Consider the following 20,745-nt stretch of genomic DNA (forward strand, 5'->3'; position numbering starts at 1 on the left):
ATATTTTCCTCAGTGCAGAGACTTCTCTGTTAAAAGATCTCCAAAGAACTTGCAAATGTACTTTTTCTTTGGAGTCCTGGATGGTAAAGTTGCCCTAGTTTTCCATTTGAAGACCAAGAAACTGTATTTTACTCTTGTTAGCCTCATTTAATGAACACTTTAATTAAAATACTATATATTAATATTTTATATTGCTATATTATTTAAATAAATTATCTCTGAAATTTGCATTGTAAACTGAATACTTTGTTATTGAATAAGCACCTCCATGTTCCCTAATGCGGTCTCCTTCCTCCCTGCCCCCCCTTTCTACTTTGTACCTGTAGGTGAATAATGCTACAGCACGTGTAATGACCAATAAGAAGATGGTCACACCATATGCAAATGGTAAGAGGTTACGAATCATCTTCAGAAAAATGTCACTTATGTCGTCTATTCTTGTATAGATATATGAACTTTTCACAAACATCAAAGACTTTCTTGATTTCAGTCTTTAATTTTTTTCATGTACATTGAAGTATTTTTTTTACCTGGCAGAGTTAATTTTTATAAATTACCTTTTTGGTTGTTTTAATTATTACAGTCTTAGTCTCAGTAAAATCCATGTTATATAGTGTGAACATGTCATTTGAGATTTCTGCTCATAACCCTCTTTTAGCTGCTAAAGTTCTTTGTAATATGTTAGGCTTGTTCAAGATCTTACTTATCTGAACATGAGTGGAATAATTCTTGACCTCTGGTTCTCCTTTTAAAGGAATGCTCTAGAGGTAATAGCCACGGGGTATGTGTTTGTATAAAAATAAAAATATTTTATATTTGATGGTTACATGTTATGTAGTGAGTTTTATAAATGTTTCTCATTAAGTAGGAATTTTTCTGTAAATATTTTGTTTAACAAAAACAGAACTTCTGCTTTGGTTGTCAAAGTTAATCTAGATTCATGTTGCCTGAGTAAGACAGGATATAATTTTAATCCATAGCACAAGAGTAGTTTTGCACACTCTGTTCCACAGGACCATCTTTCGGGGGGAAAGAAAACTGATGGACTGGGTCTTGAGGCCCATGGCTCTACTTTGAAGAACCTCATTCACTATTGTATATTTTAGAGTTCTGCATGAGATTTTATCTAGAGTAAAAAGAAGAGTTTCTCCCTCTTTTGCTAGAGTATGACAGTATGTGCTGGTAATGTCTTAAGTCAAGAAGAAATGTATTAGTTGGCCTTCAATAAATATGTGTGTAGCTCAGCTTTTCAAATAGAGTATAGCATAATTTGCATTTATTAGCGTAACTTGCGTTTTCCTTAGTCATTTTACTAGTGGTGTATCTTGGGATACCATCACCTTCCAAGTTACCTTTTGTTTTCTTCTTTTCACTGCTTCACAAAAACAAGTTTTTGCAATTTTGATTTTTAAAAAATCAAAACAAAATAAGGAGAGGCAAAGTATGTCGGATTTCCTTTAGATCCAGTGGGACAGACAGAGCTCCTGACTGGAATTGAGAAGACAGGAATTAATCTGTCTAATCTGTTTAATCTGTCTCTCCATTTTACTCTGTGACAGTGGGCCAGTTTCCTAGCCCATTTCTGTTTTCACCACTATTAAGTGGCAGCCATAATTTTAGCACCACCAGGCTCTTCTTTAGAAGTCATCAAAATCCAGCCCTCTTAGCTTATTCTTCAGGAAATAAAGCCCAGGGAAATATAATACTGATACTTACTCATTGTCCCAGAAGTGGTGCCTATCTTACCACTCTTTTTCAGTTTTGTGAAAATCAAGTGACATAAACACCCGTAAAAATACATTGTAAAGTGTACAAAACTAAACATATTCAAGCTTTTGTTGACAATATTCCATTATTATCATGTGCCTCCATTGTAAGCATTTAAAGGGAGTGCTTAAGTAGTATTGCCACTGATAGGAAAGGAAAAGTTCATTTTTTAATATTCTAAATCACTACTCAAGCTTACTGGAGGCAGACTTTAGAAACCTTCAGCTGCTGTGTTAAAAAGAGATTCTGCAAAGAGCATGCTAGGTGCCTTCTGGTGAATTCTCAGCATGTTCTTACTGGCTTTGAGTCTCCTGACTTGTCTAACAATGCAGAATATTTGTGCTTTTACAACTCCAGTAGGATTTAAAGACAAATTTTGAAATTTTCATGCAGAATAATGAAGAGGCCTGTCTATAAGCACATAAAATAATGAACGGGGGATTGGAATGATTCCAGATGAATGGGTTTTCTCTTGAGTAATGTCTTTGCTTATAGTCATTTAAATCTGGCGATTGGCCTTTTCATCTTTCCAGTCGCATATTTATAGAGTAGCAGTGACACAATCGGAGAAGGCGATGGCACCCCACTGCAGTACTCTTGCCTGGAAAATCCCATGGGCGGAGGAGCCTGGTGGGCCACCGTCTATGGGGTCGCACAGAGTCGGACACACTGAAGCAACTTAGCAGTGACACAATGTTACAATGTTATAAAAGAATTAAACCAAAGGGCCAATTTTTCAGAAAAATAAAATGGCTTTATTTATTTATAGAAATTTTATAAAATGATAAAATTCAAGAAATATTTATTAAGATTTTTCATGTAGAATGCTACTCTATCAGTGGGCAATAGAACATTTCTCGCTCTCTTTTTTTTTTTACCACTTACCATATTCCTATAAATATAAAAAAGGAAATGTAGAAATTAAAGTGACATCAAACCTAATGTTGTTTAAGAATACTTAAAATGTTTACACTAATGTTCTGTAGTGGTCTTGTATTCTTTAGCTTAAAAGTCTGATTAATGTAAATATGCTTCTTATAAATTAAAATCTCAGAAGACATGCACCAAAGTTAGGAACATACCTTGAATTTTATCATTGCATGTCTCTCCTTGGTGACTTGGTTAAATAAACTCCAGTGAAATCCCAATGGGAAATCCCAATGAAAGATTTCCATTTACCCAGAATACCATTAGCATGCTATAAATGAACATGGAGTTCAGAGGTCCAGGTCAGATTTTAATTCAGTCAAAGGATACTATTTTATAATAAAACAGCTAGAGTAGCAAACAATGTCAAGATGATAGACAGCGCATCACAGTGGGATACCAAATTACATATATTGTGCCTTTTTCCCTTCTTCTAAACAAGGACTAGGTCATTTAGCAGTTCTGTGAGAGACAGTATACAAAACCCCCAGGATTTATTTGTATTTCTTTTTCCTTCTCTCATTCCCTCTCCATCTTCCTTCCTCCCTCCCTCCCTCCCAATTTTTTTCTCACCTCCTCTTTCCCCTACTGCCTCTCCCTCTGCCAAACCTTCATTATCCCTTCACTGTGCTAGTCCTGCTTAAAGAGGGTCAGGTCCAAAAACATCATCACCCTCTCATGTAAACCCCCACCGGCATCCTAAAAAGAAGATGGTACCAGGCAAAAATGAATCCAGAGCATCTGAAGCCCTCCTTTACCTTCTGTCTGTTCCTCATGTACTCTTAAACATTTGCTCACTGTCCTCTCTTCCATTTCAGGTTGGAAATTAAGCCCAGTAGTTGGAGCTGTATATGGCCCTGAGTTGTATGCAGGTAGTATTTAAGTTAATTTTTCCATTTGTGCTATTTACATATATATATATATATATATAAATCTATTGTTTTTCACTTTCCTACTCCTTGGTAATCTTTTTGCACCTTTTCATTTCCTAAATACACTTAGCATCCAGCTTCCAAGCAGATGTGTCTCTAGGCAACGACGCAGCCGTGCCTCTGTCAGGAAGAGGGGGCATCAACACTTACATTCCTTTAATCAGTAAGTAGCCTATGTTGACCTGGCATGGAGTTTGAGAGTTTGACTGTTGTGAGTAAACAGCGAGGTATTGGTCTTTTTGTCCCCCCAAATGTAACTGAAAAGGAGGCATTCACGAGAGAGTTAAATACTATCATTAATGCCCTGTCCTGTGCTAGAATCTGATTAGCCTGTGCTAGAATCTTTTTGATCAAATGTTAAGATGGCCATAAAGCACAAATAGTCAGAAAAGGTAGAAGAGAATGAGGGCATGTAAAGAAAATTTTAGTTTTGCACTTTGGTAATGAAGCAAACAAAGAAGGGACTATTGGTGGAACATGTTGTACATGCTATCTGCAAGTCAGCTCTGGGCCCTTGAGTAGAATACCACTCAAACGCTGCTCCAGTTTTATTGATTATTCTCAGCTCTGTTGGTATCTCTAAAGTCATTTTGACCTGAGCTATTTAGCTCCAGCAAGAGATATAATTAAAAGAGTTCAGTGGATATGGAATCAATGTCCCTGCATGCTTTCCAGAGGATAGCACACTTAAAACAGGCCCTTAGAGAATGTCTGCCTCTTTAAAGGACACAGGGCTGCAGGGGAGAGGCAGTTTCCTTCTCACCTCTCATTTCTGGATTGAAACATGTTAGATAAAGAGTAAGGTGGACTCATGACGTGTCTGAAGACTATTTAGTGTGCCTTGGAATGTGGTGGCATGTCAAAGCACAAAAGGATATGCTTATGAAAAATAATTATTTAAATTGATGTAATAACATCTGGAAATAAGATTAATAGTCAGTGAAAGAGTTTATATCAAACTTAAACTGGCTGTAGAAATGAAAAGTCTTGTCTCCATTATGGCAGCAGTTCTCAAGTTTCTTGACCTGTTTCTCATCAGCTTGCATTGCAAGGCCAAAATTGGGAAGGAACAAAGAAAACTCATGATTTGTGATAAGTGAGGCATGGTGTCAATGAGTTATGGCATATCGCATATTTCCATTTCTTTTTGAGAAAAGTTGTGATGTGGAGGTACCTTTTCATCTTTCCTGTAATTGTTGTAAAGCAGGTTGTGATGTTACACGTGCTGCTGAATGCAAGTTGACATTTCTGTCATATTTTGGGTCTCCCTTTAGTTCCTGGCTTCCCTTACCCAACTGCAGCCACCACGGCGGCCGCTTTCAGAGGAGCCCACCTGAGGGGCAGAGGGCGGACGGTATACGGCGCAGTCCGAGCGGTACCTCCAGCAGCCATTCCCGCCTATCCAGGGTAAGCAGTAGATTCCCAGATAAGCAACTGGATAAAACCAGAATACCATGGCCCTCTTATAACTTCTGGGTTGTTGCCCTGCCACATAGTAGAGACTCTTTGAATATTTGCAAATTAACAGATTAGATGGCAAGAACCATACCATTGTCAGAATGTAACAGAATTATCAATGCATTATATAAATCTTCATCTTGGCCACCTTAAGCCCTCACAGTAGTGGCTTAAGACAGTAGCCAGAACTGTCTTGTGTTCACTAGCAGTGTGTTGGCATGGAGTTCACTCAGCATCGCACGAATTTGGATTAACACTCCTGCAGAGAACCAAACTAGGAGCTGAAGATTGTAGTGCAAGACTGCATCTGCTGGGCTCACCCCTCACCACCACCCTTGCTGGGGCTGAGGCTCTCACATGTGCCCTCCCTTGTGGTTTCACTGCCTGGGTGGTGAGCAGCAGAGCTAGTTACCCACAATGGATTTGCTTTCTTTGTAGGAGACGGATTAAAAGAGGTTAATTCAAAGATGAACCAAGTCCAATTGAATCAAGGGAGAAAGGGAGAAGTAGGAAGAATTAAACTACAGTTGGCTTCTGAATGATGGTAAAACAACTAATGGAGCTGAGCATCCTTCACCTTTTGATTTTTGTATGGAGGGTGTCTCATGCAGTGGAATGATTCCATAGCAACAAATAAATCCTTTGTTACTGAATGGGGGAGAAGGAGTGAAGATGGCAGGTTTTGATTTCCGTTGTTTCTCAAGGTCATATACAATGTATATTTTTATATAAAAAGTGGACTTTTATAAGTTAGTTGTATCAGGACTTTTCTTTCTTCAAAGATGTGACGTTTGTGTTCCTCATCTTTTTTCTGCCTGTGACAGGTTTTTTTTCCCATATACTTACTGAAGAATAAACAGTGGCAGAGCAGCCTATTCATTGCTACTTAGTAAAAACGTAAAGGGAAGGAGCCTCCTTTGTAGGTCCTTTTCTGACAGCAAAATTGACTGTGAGGTGTACTAATTTAGTAGTCAGTCATAGACCAAAGGGACATGCCATTCAGGGTCCTCAGTTACACAGAACTAAAGCATTTTTATCAGACAAGACAAATATGGGTGTTGAAATTGGCAGGCTCGAGAAGCCACTGGAAGGGGAACTACTTTAGAAATAAACCTTTGTTTGCAGTTTATAGATGTTTAAATCCCATGCATTCCATCATCTCCATCTTCTACCATTACTTACTTTTAATTTTATCCTTTTTTCCTCTCAACTTGACCTTTGACCTTCAACCTCTGACATCTCCTTTTAAAGAAGTGACTGAAGATATAATATTGTTTCATCAAGAAATATTCAAGTAAAACATAAAACTAAGCCTTGGATGTTCTACACACTAGGAAAATTGTTTACAAAGTGTCTTCCATTTCAGTCCAAAAGATTGTACTGTCATGTTTGCAAAGAGATACTGCTCACCAGAAACATGGGATTGCATTTTGGAATATTCCTGAGTTACTTTATCAAGTGGTTGAATTCGTTCCCATTCAATATAGGTCATTTCAGTATATTGGCCAAACTTGAAAACCCATTCTCTACCAAGTCTGTGTCAGGTATATATTTGCTCAAAGATATTTTACCTTTATGTCTAATCACATCAATTTCTGTGCATTACATTGAACACTAATTTCCCATGTTTTATTTTTTATTAACTAAACCACCTGTTTACATGGAAGATGGCAAGGAATAAGTCCAGTATTTTATGGGGAATGGCCTAAAATTGCTTTTTAGCTTAGTGAACTAATTTCATCATTAATCATTGTGTTCTAGCCTCCTCGTGGCATTTGATATAGGGAATATTGGAATTCTCCTAGATTTAGGTGAATATTCCCAATGAGTGAAACAGTTTAGCATAAAATTTACTCATATTTTTAATGCCACCACTCTTCTCTATAGAAGAAATATTTTCGAACTTTGCCTATTTCCCCTTACTAAAATAGTTGAAGGTTAATTAGTCACCACTTGGCATCAATGCTTTGGCATTTTATCAGCCTTCTCATTATGAACAAGTCTCTTTCTTACTAAAGTGCAATTGAGAGGCAGATTATTTTCTAACCTCAGATTTTAGCTGCAATTGGAGACTGAAAATGGACAGAATTTATCTAAATGACCTCAGCAATGAATTTGCCTGTTGTGTAATAATACAAAGGCACAGAATAATTGGGGCATCACAAAGTATGATCATACTATCCTGTAAATACAACAGAACCTCACTGGGAGTAGAATTCAGAAACTTTATAGCTACCTGTAAAAAATAAATTATTTTCATATTCATATTAAAACTATGACTTGATAACCTCACTTGCCAGCTTGTTTATTATAGCGGAGAAGGTAGTAGTGAAAATTTCCAGCTTGTTTAGTTGAATAAGTGATAAACAGATCTTTTAACTTTAAATAACCAAATCTTGATTTAGTGAAAAGACTCTTATCTTTTTTTCTCTACTGCTATTCTGTCTTTTGGTCCCAAAATAACATTTTGGGGAAATTACATGCACAAAATACCTCAAAAGGCTTGAAGTCTATATCTTCACTATAATAGTTTAGTGTTGCTTAGGATTAAAAACAGAATCATGTATTTTTTTTGTTCAATATAAATTTATTTTCTAAACAGGAAAATAAATCTTTTTATTCCTAATCAAGCTACCTTCTCGATTTTATTCATTTAAATAAAACAGGTCATACCCAGAACCTCAGTTATCAACTGTATTTTTCAGAATTCCATGAATATTCTTATGGTCAAAAAAGAACCCTTAAAGTCTTCCAGTTACTCCTCCCACTCTGGATTATATTGTTACTATCTGGGATCCCCACTGCACCTTTCAATTCTTGGACCTTGGACCAATCACCTTAACCTTTAGCTCATTATCTCTGCTTGTGAAAGCAATGCATTGTGGGTATTTTTGGTTGTGTTTTTTTTTTAATTACATTTCTCTGTTTACTTTGGTCAGAATTGATTGACTTGTTTTTCTGAGGTGTTGCATTGGTTCTTAAAATGCTGAATAATAATACTTTGCATGCTTGTGTGATCAGCCAAATCTTATCGCATGTCTAATGTGCAGGGTAAAAAGCAGGTGATGTATGGATATCAGAAAAGAATTTCTACATTTCTCTGAAACTGATAACAAATACTAAACATAATGTTGAAGCATACTTTGCATACAGGTCCTGCCCTGGTGGGATTCTTTGGGGGTTTTTCTGTTTTTGTTTTTTCTTTTTTTCATATTTAACCCCTCTCTGCACAAACCCTGCCCCCACCCCCACATACACACACCCTTTTTGAAGAAAAATGTCCTCTTAGGACAAGCTTATTTTTTTAGTACTCTCAATATGAAAGGTTGGTGTTTCCAATCCAGCAGGTTCTCCATAGCTATACTTGGCCCTCTGGGGATGCTCTCTATTGCTCTCATCCCACTCTAGTTACTAGATTGGCAGGCGTTTCCTTCTAGGGTTGCAACCCTCCCCTGCCTTGCCTGTCCCAGAGCTGCCCCAACCTCTCCAGCCCAGGGTCCGTATTCATACATCACCTGCCCGTGTAGAGCGCATGTGCATGCTGCCGTCCTCAATAACCGGAATGTGTTTCTGTTCTTTTGTTTTTTTGTTTTTGTTTTTGTGTGGATTTTCTGCAGTGTGGTTTACCAGGACGGATTTTACGGTGCTGACCTCTATGTAAGTACACACACCGGGGCCTTCTCGTCCCCATCCCCTGACAAGCCAGCCTTTTTTTTTCTGTTTCTTTGGTTTGTTTGTTTGTTTTTTTTTTTAATATAGTTTATTTAATTTTTATTTTCTTTTTCCTTGTGGATATATATATATTTATATATTTAAGAATGCAAGCATGCTTCTCTGCCACTGCGCTTGCCCCTGGGTGCAAAAACTAAGCCTTTGGGTTTCCTGGTCATTGCTAGAATCAGTCTACTGGACATATTCTTTTCCCTTCTCTATGCCCACAGATATTCTGTGTTCCACAAATATACTTGAGAGATGATCAGCAGGTTTAAAGTCTTTTCTTCCTGTCGTCTCATGTGCATACATAAATAACAGGACCAGTGTAGCCTGAAACCAGCTCTTTCCCTTTTCTGCTTTTCTTTTCATTTCACATCCCTCTTTAGATCATTAGGGCTTTGATTTCTGTAAATGGCAAGAAGCTTCCTGAAATGTGTGTTTTCCTGTTTTACATACTTTGAGAGAGCACTGTCTTGGTGAGAGTGAGGTGAGGAATTGATGCCAGTGGAGAGTGGGTAGGAATGAGGGGAAACCAAATACTCAGTGCATAAGGCTTTTCTGTATCAGAAGGTCCACAGCCAGTGGGGCTCTTTCTTTAAGAGCCATCTAGAAGGAAACAAATGGCATCATTAACAACCTACACTCTTCTACAAACGTTTGACTCATACAGGATTTGTTGATTTGACCAGCCATGGTAACATCTTTATTACTCTCCATTATTTAAACTGCCTAGCTATAGCTCGAGTCTCATGATTGGTGGTCACATGTTATTTAAAATATGGACAAAATGTTCTAACCTGACAAGAGTCAAGTTTTTGAGTTTTGCAAGTCTTTTATTGGGATCTCTCTCCAAAGATCTCTTTCCGAATGCATGCTTAGTCTAACTACCCACATTGTTAAGAAATAGTTTTATGAGAAAAACGTGTCAGCATGAAATGATTCTTTAGGCACAGTGTAGAATTGTCTGGAAATGATTTTTACACCCTAATTTCTCCAAAGTCAGTAAGGGTACCTTTTTAATGAACTGTTTCCACAGTCTGCCAGAGATTCCCAGCAATCTTAAAACATTAATGCACTTCCAGAATGCACGTGGAGTATGCATTCTGTGTTGCTGGAAGTAGACAGGAGAGAGCCGTTCTCTGAGATACGGTGAGGGGGTGTACACACCTGGCCGTTTAGAGCAGACCTTCAAAGTAGACTTGAACACATGCTTGAAGGAACCTTAGCCATGATTTGGTCCAACCTCCTCACTTTGCGGATATGTTTCTTAGATTGTGACACCCAGATTACCGAAAGTGTTTGTTTATCCAAGCATAAAACCCAAATAATCAATATTTCATTACCTCCCATAGTAATTTAGTTAAAATCCACATCTTCCCCCTAATAGTCTTCAAGCAGTAAATGAAAGATCTTTTTTTCTTATGCTCACGGTGAAACTTGAGGATTAGGAAACTATTAATATATCCTAGTTTTATACCAGAGTGCACTTTTCTAAATATATGTATTTACATAAGCTCTTATAAGCATGTACATCCTCCCATATACATTAGTATCCATAGTCTCATGAAGCTTACGTTTATGTTATTTAAGTTTTCTTGAAATCTGGTCTATTAGAGTACACTTCCTCTTGAACTGGGGTTTGTTTTTTTTCTCTGATATCTTATTTGGGGATTTCTTAAGTATAATGTATTTCTACCTTATTAAGATTTGCCTCCTTCCACCTTGTTAAGTCATCCAACCGAGTATTTGTTAACAGTTCTCTCACTTCCTTAGTTGACAATAGATGACTTTATTAAGAGAGAAATGATTTTTCTGCACTTGTTGAGAAAATACTCTTGATTTTTTTTTTTAATCTATGAATTGGACCACCTTATCAAGCTGAACAGAAGTAATTCAGCAACTTTGCCAAAACATTTTTTTGACCCATGGCCCCTAGTTGATGAAAAGACTGAATACTAATGGTATTTTTATTTCTTAGTTATCTTAAACCAGTTAGTTACTTAGAGGAAAGAAGAAAAACTTGGTTACTGGTGCTGAAATAATACCCAGACCCACAAATGGGAAACCAGAAAACATGAGGTGGGAACTGTTGAGTGAGGCTTAGAGTTAACTTTGAATACAGCTTTTAAAACTGCACATTCCCCACCCCATGTGTGAGGTGGGAAAGGAGGCTTCTTTAAAAAACACACAAACAGCAACAATGAAAACCCCTATCATTTTATGTTGGATTTGTTTCTGCTTCTCTCTGTACATTTTCCCTTCTGTGAAAATGTATTAATGTATGTTTAGTTCTTGTTATCTCAGAAAGGATGATCAGAAATAGAGAGGTTGGTTTATCTAGTCTAAAAAGTGCCCTGAACCTGAACTTGAGGAGACAACATGAGAGAAAAGAGTTTAAATTGCTGGCTTTTATTTAAGCTGTATTAATTTAGGCTATTAACTGTGAAGGTGTTTTTTGTAGGTTTTTTTGGTTTGGTTTGGTTTGTAATCTCTCCCTGTCCTCTTCTTAGGCCATAACCCCTGCTGGCCACTTCCTTCCTCCCCGTGTCTTTCATGGCACATTCCTCTCTGGAGAACTGATCTAGCAATCGTGCCCATGACTTGTAAAGAGATTCCCCACGCTAAGATTTGGAAGTGTTGCAGGTAGATGATGTGTCTGCCCACACCCTCTTTTTCTGATCAGTAGGAAAGACACCGTTCACTCTAAATCACTTTTTTAATGGGATAACAACTGCTCCTAATTCTCACCCTGTGAAAAGCATGCTTGCATCCAAAGGAAAGAAAAGGCTGGTGGGCCCCTTCGCGGGCTTTTTTGTATGATTGTTTTCCTTCCACAGCTGTGTTTTTTGAACTGCTCTTCCTGTGTTCTGTTATAGAATAGTCTTACAGGAACCAATCATTAGCGCTAAAATACCTCAGGTAGGAGTGCCAGTGTGACCTGCCAATCAATCAGATTGTGGATTGCAGTGAAAAAATTGAATTATACTAACCATTCCAGCTCCACGTTAGAGATGGGAACAGAGGCTTTTTTGGACAATCAAGACTTGTGAGCGTGTGATCTAAGGCCTGCTACCTCAGCAGTGCACCCAGTCAAGCTCCTTACATGAGGGCACCTCCTCAAAAATTCCGTGCTCCCGCCCCATTGCCACACATCCGCAGCAGGTGTGTTACACGCACTCTCCCATCACTGCCACCCCTTTTAGTTTGTCAATCACATTTATCCATGGTGTTGAAACTGGTCTTTTATATTTTGAAGAGCTTAGCCATTTGGGACATCTTCTTATTTCTGTGAAAGAAATGAGAAAAGAGAAAAAGTAGAATCCGTCTAGACAGGATTTCTGAATCCCAAATTGGCCCCTGTTGTGAAATCATTGTAGTAGTTGGGCTGTGCTACTATGTAAGTTTGAAGTTGTCCTAAAAATCTAGGTATACTAGAACTCTAAAATGGAAGCATATGTTTCCCGGGCCCTCTCTCCTTTTCACTTTAAAACCAGATTAGTGAGGGCAGTGGATTATGATGCCCTGTTCAATTTGCTGGTAGCTGGGTGCTCAGCAAAAGGGGAAGCAGCAGGTAACTTGTCACAATTCAGTTAGTCTATTTATGTGGCCACCCAGCGAGCTTCTGGAGGTGAACCGATTATAGAGATGTGGAAGAAAAGTGTTTGAAAGGCTTAGCCAGTTGAAGACCATCTTTTATCTATCATAAAATTAGTAAGTGGAAGATACCAAATCGGTCATAAAGATTCCTTTCCTTAACCCCAATTTTAATAATAATAGAAATTTAAAATATTTTCCCTAAAATTTTTTCATTATCTACTCTTCCAAGTAGATAAGGTCTCCCAGTCAAAAGCAGTAACAGTATTATCATTATTACAAGTTTCGTATTCACATCTGTATTACTCACATTTAATCCAGTGGGCCATATTGCCACCGAAGAATCTTTGTTCTCCTAAAGAGCCCCTCCTCATACAAGTTCAGTCCAGAGCCATGGATCTCAGTGGAGGAGGTGAGGGAAAGGAAGGAGTTAGAATCCTGTAAAGACAGTGATCCCCAGAGGCACAGCCTTAGGCCCAAGCCAGTTGGACTAGATCTCTGCTCTGCCATAGTGATTCAAAGCATCACACTTGCCATTCTCCCCACCTCCCCCGCCCCCCACCTCCCTTTGCTCTGTAAATCCATACACCACATGCAGGGAACAAGCTTTCATTTGTCTGCTGGTCTTGAAATATACATTCTTCTCCTCAGTGTCAAATAATGTCATTGTCTTCCAGGTAGAAAGAAGGTGTCTTGACATCACATGCTCACCAAAGTCCTGTTTTAATGTAAATCCTAAAACAAAAATGTAGTAATATACTTAATGGCCAGGTTAAAATCAAGACAAGAGAAGGTTAAATGGAGACAGAGAAAGGCCAGGTGTAAGAGGAGAGTTTTGTAGAACCCTTCCACTCTGTTCTAATTAAAACACAGCTCAGGCCTGTGCAGAGGAGTCACGTGGTCAGCGTGGCAGCACTCTAAAGTTCACTAGACAACAAAATTGGTTCAGAGCGGAGTCCCTAGGTGACACTGAGCAGTGGAAAAATGAGAGTTTAACAACAACAAAAGGATCTTAAAGGTAACAGCATTTTCATTTGAAAAAGCTAGAAGTTGAAGGCAGGGGTGTGTTACAGACATGTGAAAAGATAGAATGCCTAAACACAGGAAATATTTGAGAACACTGGGTCAGTAGGTCTGGGTGTTGACAGAGGGCAATCATACAAGTGAGCACTGCGGGTCAGAAGTGAATCAGGAAGATGGACTAGGAAAGTGTTACAGCATTGGGCTGCCCCAGTTGGGAGCATTAGGAGTCATTCAAAATTAATTACAAAGGAATAAGAAAGTAATTGTTTGGGGCGTGTGGAATATTTGGACCAGGCTTAGCCATGCCAGATTTATCCAGCTGTCAGGTTCCAAAAAGCTGTCCGTGTCTGCCCTCCGACATTAGGGTGTGCTGTGGCCATGCTAATCCCCATTTTTTGTTTTATTTCAAATCACACACAGATAGAATCTGCAAACTGCTTCAGATCAAACAGGTCTGATTGTGTGTAAATACATATGTCCTTTTTAATTTTTATTATTAATGGTTGCTTCAGTTTTGCATTGGTGCATGGTTCAAAGCAATACACATCAGCTATCTCATGACTTCATATCTCCAAATGAATTATTTCTCCTCTTTTTTTGTTTGTTTGTTTGTGCAGTCAGCTGAAGAAATGTTAACATCTCACTCTAAATCTCTCAGTGGAGTCTCTGTTCCCTTCTCTGATATAACAGATGGGTTACTGCTTGTTATAATTATTAACATCGTGGTGTGGGCCAGGGCTCGGGCGGGCCAGATTGACTCTTTCTCTGGGCTGGGAGGGGCCAGTCGTTAGGGTCTGGAATGTTAACTCGAGTGGTGACTGACTGTTTCCGTAATACCAGGTCGTTGTGGCTGCACGCTCTAGTAATTGAGGCTGTGTACTTCACCGAGCTTGTGGTAGAGCCTAGGGCGAACCGCTGTCCCAAGAGAATGCTGGGATAGATAGAGTTAGCCAATCCGAGTCTGAACGTGGTGATTTTGCTGGTCGTTCTAGCTCCAGATGTTGGCATGCTTAGTTTTTAATGTGATTAATAAATGTGGCGCCATACCCCTTCCCCACGCCTGAACCCTGTCTCTCCTACCCCTTCCCCCACCCTTGTTCTTTTTGAAAAACCTAAGAAACAGCAATGAAACCCTTGGTGTTTCAAACTGCACTTTGTTCTCATGTTCCATAAACAACTTCAGATTTGCTCATAGAAGTGAAAGTTGAAAAAATGGTTTCTCCGCCTGGATGCTTTATGCCTTCCAGCATCCAAACTGGAAATAAATATACCTGAATGTTCACTGGCTTATATTATGGTGAGACACATTGTTGAATAACCAATTGAAAGCACCATCAGAAATACTTTGGACTAAGAATATATCTAAGAGGAGTAAATCTGTGACATGCAATTTAGCTTGTCTAATTTGGGGGTAGTCATTGATGAAATTAACAAGTTAATTAGGATATTACTTCCTGTCCTAAAGGTAGATCCCTCCTCCTAAAAGAGCCTGTCTATAGCGCCATTATCGTAAAGTAATTAGAAGAGTAGACATGTGGAAATATTATCTGCTTTTTTTTAAAAAAACAAATAGATGTAGTTTTCTTAAAATTCTGTTGACGTTCTTGAGCCTTTTGTTATTAATAAAATATTTGCATCTCTATCCTGCGCTCCTGATTTTGAATGGCAAAAGACCCTCATCAGATTCAGGCTCCAGAGTCAGAGTTCACTTTAAGGAAAAGGAAAGGACTGGAGGTAGATTATCTGCATTTCCTTCTGGTTTGGAAGGAGCCTTCTTTCCCACAGCCTGATCCTTTTAAAATTGTCTTGATCAAAAAAAAAAAAAAAAAAAATGTCTTGATCAACAGTAACATTACCGCTTTGGGGGAGAATGGGTGCATGTATATGTATGGATGAATCTCTTCACTGTTCACCCGAAACTGTCACAACATTGTTAATTGGCTATACCCCAATACAAAATAAAAAGTTCAAAAAAAATAAAACAATAGCATTGCTCCCAAACCACTAAGGTTCCTCTGGTTTCTTGCAGGCTGAGGAAACCAAGAGGAAATGTCTATCAGTAACCTCATTCAGAACTTCTTTTCTTCCAGAATTAGTGCACTGCTGCTCAAATTTAATGACTGAATACAATCCCCAGTATATCTGACATACCAGGACTTACTGAGAATCTAGTTAGTATTTTTATGGGAACGTATACCTCTGCTCCATGGCATAGAACTTAAGTTTTTAGTTGTTTTACCCAGGTAGTATACATTGGGCTTTAATTGCTTTTATTACCTTGACTTTTTCCATTTTTAGAGATTATTTTGGATTTTGAAAACCTGCTGAAAGGACAGACTTCCTGATGTCTTGTTTACCACATCATCCTCATTTACAAAGAGGTTTTCCTGAACATGGCCCTGCTCTAGACTTCACACGAGCAAACTTTAATTCTAAATAAGTGCAACCATTTATAATGATACGGAAAAAGTGAACCTTCAAGATTCAATGGCAGCCCACTTCAGTACTCTTGCCTAGAGAATCCCATGGATGGAGGAGCCTGGTGGACTGCAGTCCATGGGGTCGCACAGAGTCGGACACGACTGAAGCGACTTAGCAGCAGCAGCAGCAGCAGCAAGATTCATACAAAGCTTAAAATCTCAACTACAATGATTAACATCTTGTTTTGTTTAACAGTGGGTTTTACTGTTTCATTTCTTCTTTAGAAGTTTTTTTTAAGTGAAGGAAGGAGATACTTTAGTTAGTTTATATATAATGTAGATACTTAGGCATGTATGTATGACAGGGTGTATGTTGCAGCCTGGATATAGGGCTTTACCCAAATCAGTCTGCCCTGTGTGTCCTGGTAGACCTGGCTAGAACTCAGAGGAAGCTTGTGGATCGCAGCTAGCCCCTGAGGGTGCTCCTGCCATGGCCCCATCCCATTACCAGTGTTGGTAATATTAATGAGAATTTTCTTATTTATGTAAATATCTATGGAAAGATCTATAATTGAAGCAATGTTCAAATCATTCACTTGAACAAGAAAGGAATAATACAAAACCACTGAAAACCAATCAGAGATTTTTTTTTAATGTACATTTGCAGCTACTTCTGATGAATTTGAGGAGCATAAATTTAAAGAGCAGGAGTATACTTCACCCCACAGTACGGTGTCGTCAGTTAGAGAAAGCATAAATTACGTAAGAAAAAAGCAAAAAGCCGTAAGAAGAAATTACAGGTATTTCCAGAAGATCTGGACAGAAATAAAAGCAGCAAGCTAGAAGCTGCCCAGTAAGGTGGTTAAGAAGACCAGAGGTCCCATTAGAAAATGCTTGTTTGCAATCCTAAGAAACAATACAGAAAAATTCAAATTTTTTTTTGTAGACTTAGCAAAAATTGAACATTTGAAGAGATCGAAAGTAGAAAGCGCAGGGCAGAAAGCTTCAGATGTCCATGAGAAAGAGACATACTAATCTATGGAAATGAAATGGGCTGTGGCTCACTGCTGAGAAGTCCTCCAAATGGACATGGTTATATTTTGCTATATCTGATGGAGCTAAGACAATAATGTAAGTACACAACTGAGTTAGGTTTAGGCAAAATAGATGAATTCTAAAAAGGTAAAGAAAAAGAAGGAAAATAGGGCTTTCCACTTTTTCTAGTAGCCTGTCTCATGTGCCATTTGTTGTTGTGATTATCTTTGAAATACTTTGTGAAGAAATACACATGCTTCCCCCTGGCAGTAAAGACCTTTTGAGTATTTGATTCATCTAAACGGAGGTAAAATAGGAGGACAGGGGAGTTGGAAGCTCTTTGGGACTAAGGGAATATTTGAACTCTTGGAAAAAAAGCTCCAGAGCCTGCTGTGAGATTGGGACGTAAGGATCCCAAAACCTTCTAGGGAAGAAAAGCAAATGTGGTTAAATGCTTGGGGGAGGTGGGAAGGGCTTCCTAATCTGTTTGAACCTAGCCCAAGGAGCCCCCGGCTCTTTGTAATCTGATGTGCCTGAGTCTGAAATATAGACTGAAGTTGGCATACTGTTTCTGTAGGGGACCAAGTGGTAAAGCCTTTCATCTTCATTGGCCATACGTTCTGTGTTACAGCTAGTTTCAGAAACAGGTGGCAGACCACATTGGCACACGTATGGAGGTTTGCCAACCCCTGGTTTACACTGGTTCTTCCTTCTAAATGTCATTTGATTGTCCTAGCCTCTTGGCAAACATGCTAAGCCACATGGAGCAGAGCACTTGTATGGGCCCTTTCTCTATAAACTGCTGTCTTTTAGCAGTAGATCAGTTTGAGTACATGTCAGAGGATCTGAAGATAGCACATATAAACTTAAATGTTTTAATTCTAAAGTTTCCATTTCCTGTCAGATAAAGTTCTCCCAACTTGCTGTAAATATTTTCCTTGCTGAAAGTTCCAACAAAAATAGATCCAAAATCATATATCTTCATTTGAGGGGAAGAGGGATAAATTAGGAGCTTGGGATTAAAACATACACACTATTATATATAAAAATAGATAACCAACAAGGTCCTAGTGTATAGCACAGAGAACTCTACTTAATATCTTCTAATAACATATAATCCTAAAAAGAATAGATACTTAGATATATACCTGAAACTAACACCACATTGTACATCAACTATATTTTAATTTTAAAAAAGTATTTTAAGTCATATTTTCACTTCTTAAATTTGAGAACAGGTACCCCAGTGTAGTCTACTTATGTTACTCTACAAATTGCAAATCAAATCCCTGTCTTGGGTTGAGCTTAATTTTGCACTGAGGAGCAACATGCAGACTGATGCAGTTTGAAACACTCTCTCCCCACGTGTGTGTCTGTGTCCATGTCTGTCTCTGCGTCCCGTCTGTCTGCGTGTGGGCGGGTGTATGTTCACCTGTCCCCCGGGGGGAGAGGTGTCTGTAAAGTGAGTTCTCTTCTCTCCTGTAGGGTGGGTACGCAGCCTACAGATACGCACAGCCCGCCACTGCGACCGCAGCCACCGCCGCTGCCGCTGCTGCAGCCGCTTACAGCGACGGGTAGGTGCTGAGGGAGGGCGAGCCCCGCCACCTTGCGCCACCCCCTTCCCTGCCCGCACCTTTCCAGAAGGGCACTTGGGCCATGGTGCTGCTGCTGAGCTGGGTTTTCTGCAGACCTTCTCCCCAGACCCTGCCTCACCAGAAACCCACCAGGTCAGACCCTTCCTTCCGTCTTGTTCTTGGGCCCTTCTGGCTCTGACCCCGGTTTCCTGCTTCCTCATCACCAATGCCCTTCTTTTCCGTTTTATAGATGTACTTCAGAGATTTTCAGTTACTGCCTTTAGGAGCAGACAGAGATTTTTTTTCCATTCTGCTAGTTTCCTAATAGCATTCCAAGAGCAAGTTACTCACAAATCCCTAGACAGTCAAACACACTTTTAAGTTTTTGCGTTTTTTTGTTTGATTACTGTCTTTCCTTTCTCTTTATCCCTGATTGGATTTCTTTTTCCAGTTATGGCAGGGTGTACACAGCAGACCCCTACCATGCCCTTGCCCCTGCCGCTAGCTATGGAGTTGGCGCTGTGGTAAGTAGATGTGCCTTTTTTTATTCTTTAAACATTTTACTTCTGACTTTTACCTACAGATTATAGAAGATCTAGGGAGGTAATAAATTCAGCCCTGTTTCCATTGCCCAAGTATTAAGTCCAATAGGACTACCTGTAAATTTCATGTGGCTCCTTTGTGTGCTCATGTGAGCCCTCGGCCTGGGTAAAGACAGCAGAACGGAGTCTGTTGTTTTATGTTGCCTCAGATGTTAGATGCATGCCTGAGCAGAGTTTTACTAATAGGTGTTAGCTAATACTTGGGGACATAGGACCCTCTAGTTTTCACAGTAAAGTTTTCAGAAAACTTCACCTGTTTCAAATGCAGATGCCAAAAGATGTCCCTATTCTTAAGCCTTCCAGTAGATAGTACTAGAAATCACCAAGCAATTGCCTTCCAAAGATATTTTATTAGTAACATTTGTGGCAAAATACAATGTTTTCTTAGAAGTATACAAAGAGTCCATAGAGCTCATCTAGAATAATCCCCCAGGACACCTCCAGGTCCAGTGACCAGGACTTACTGGGTTCAGCAGTGGCCGGTCCACAGAGATGCCACCTCATGCCAGAGTTTCTCTTGCCACCTTCAGTGCCACCAGGCAAGGGCCTGGGAACACAGGTGACCATGTCTGAGAGGGATGCAGATGATGGGTCCCAGTTAAGATATAAAGGATGTTCGAGAGCTTGCCGTTCTCCACACTGAGTCTACTGGTGAGGATCTGTAGGAGGAAGTAATAGGGTCTGGGTGGGGATGGGGGAGGTGTCAGAATTGAGGTAGGAACATAAAATATAAAAAAAAAGGGATGGGAATTCCTAAGGTTTTATTTAGTGCCCAAATATCATAAATCCTATACTAAAAGAATGACCCAAGGAGTGATATGGTCCTGGGGAACTTTTGATTGAAAAAGATAAATCATTTGATAATGATTAAAGGAATAAAGTCCAGCTAAAACCCCAGCTATATATACATGCTGCTGCTGCTGCTGCTAAGTCACTTCAGTCGTGTCTGACTCTATGCAACCCCATAGACGGCAGCCCACCAGGCTCCCCTGTCCCTGGGATTCTCCAGGCAAGAACGCTGAGTAGGTTGCCATTTCCTTCTCCAATGCATGAAAGGGAAAAGTGAAAGGGAAGTCCCTCAGTCGTGTCTGACCCTCAGTGACCCCATGGACTGCAGCTTTCCAGGCTCCTCCATCCATGGGATTTTCCAGGCAAGAGTACTAGAGTGGGGTGCCATTGATATATATATATATATATATATATACATATAAAGATAAAAATCGGTACGTCAAGAAACAACCTGGTTGTTGTTTTTATAAATTACTGAGGCAATAGGCTTTATTCATTGAAAGATTAATGCAGGTTTAAATCCAGCACCATCTCAAGCATGGGATATGACAGTAATAGTGATCAGAAGTCCCATGTTCTCCATTGTCAGGTAAAGGGTAGGTAGGTAAAGTCAGCAATCTGCTTTAGGCCACGATTATGTTGAAATAATCAAGGTAAACAAGATAACATGCTTTTCAAAATCCACCTATTTACAGACCTGGTTTTAAACTGGGCACAATTTCTCTTCTGTGCTAATTCGTGTAAATAATGAAATGAATTGTTTTGATCCCCTCCCCTTGAGAATATCAGGTCGGCAATAAATATTTGAGTCCCGATTTGAGCATTTTAGAGACAGAAGTTAGTTTCTTGACCTCATGAACTAGACACTATCTAACCAGTTGCGTTGAAGCTTCTAAGGAAGCTGTTTTTC

The 20,745-nt window shown here is 39.3% G+C and overlaps 1 protein-coding gene across 27 annotated transcripts in view; it reads left to right on the forward strand.

Annotated features, from left to right (window-relative positions):
* RBFOX2 (RNA binding fox-1 homolog 2) overlaps positions 1-20,745 on the forward strand; it is a 289,582-nt gene that overhangs the window by 263,134 nt on the left and 5,703 nt on the right. For 8 of the 27 annotated variants that reach the window (XM_040234733.1, XM_040234734.1, XM_040234746.1 and 5 more), the window contains 8 exons: positions 327-387; positions 3,513-3,566; positions 3,697-3,789; positions 4,889-5,033; positions 8,702-8,741; positions 13,836-13,867; positions 18,356-18,444; positions 18,896-18,968. In XM_040234733.1, the coding sequence (XP_040090667.1) occupies positions 327-387; positions 3,513-3,566; positions 3,697-3,789; positions 4,889-5,033; positions 8,702-8,741; positions 13,836-13,867; positions 18,356-18,444; positions 18,896-18,968 (587 nt within the window). Of the gene's footprint in view, positions 1-326; positions 388-3,512; positions 3,567-3,696; positions 3,790-4,888; positions 5,034-5,522; positions 5,629-8,701; positions 8,742-11,674; positions 11,718-13,835; positions 13,868-18,355; positions 18,445-18,895; positions 18,969-20,745 lie in introns of those variants that run through there. The other 19 variants (XM_040234740.1, XM_040234742.1, XM_040234753.1 and 16 more) reach the window with 11 other exon arrangements.

Source organism: Oryx dammah, unplaced genomic scaffold (assembly GCF_014754425.2).
Source record: "Oryx dammah isolate SB20612 unplaced genomic scaffold, SCBI_Odam_1.1 HiC_scaffold_29, whole genome shotgun sequence".
NCBI classification, from domain to species: domain Eukaryota; kingdom Metazoa; phylum Chordata; class Mammalia; order Artiodactyla; family Bovidae; genus Oryx; species Oryx dammah.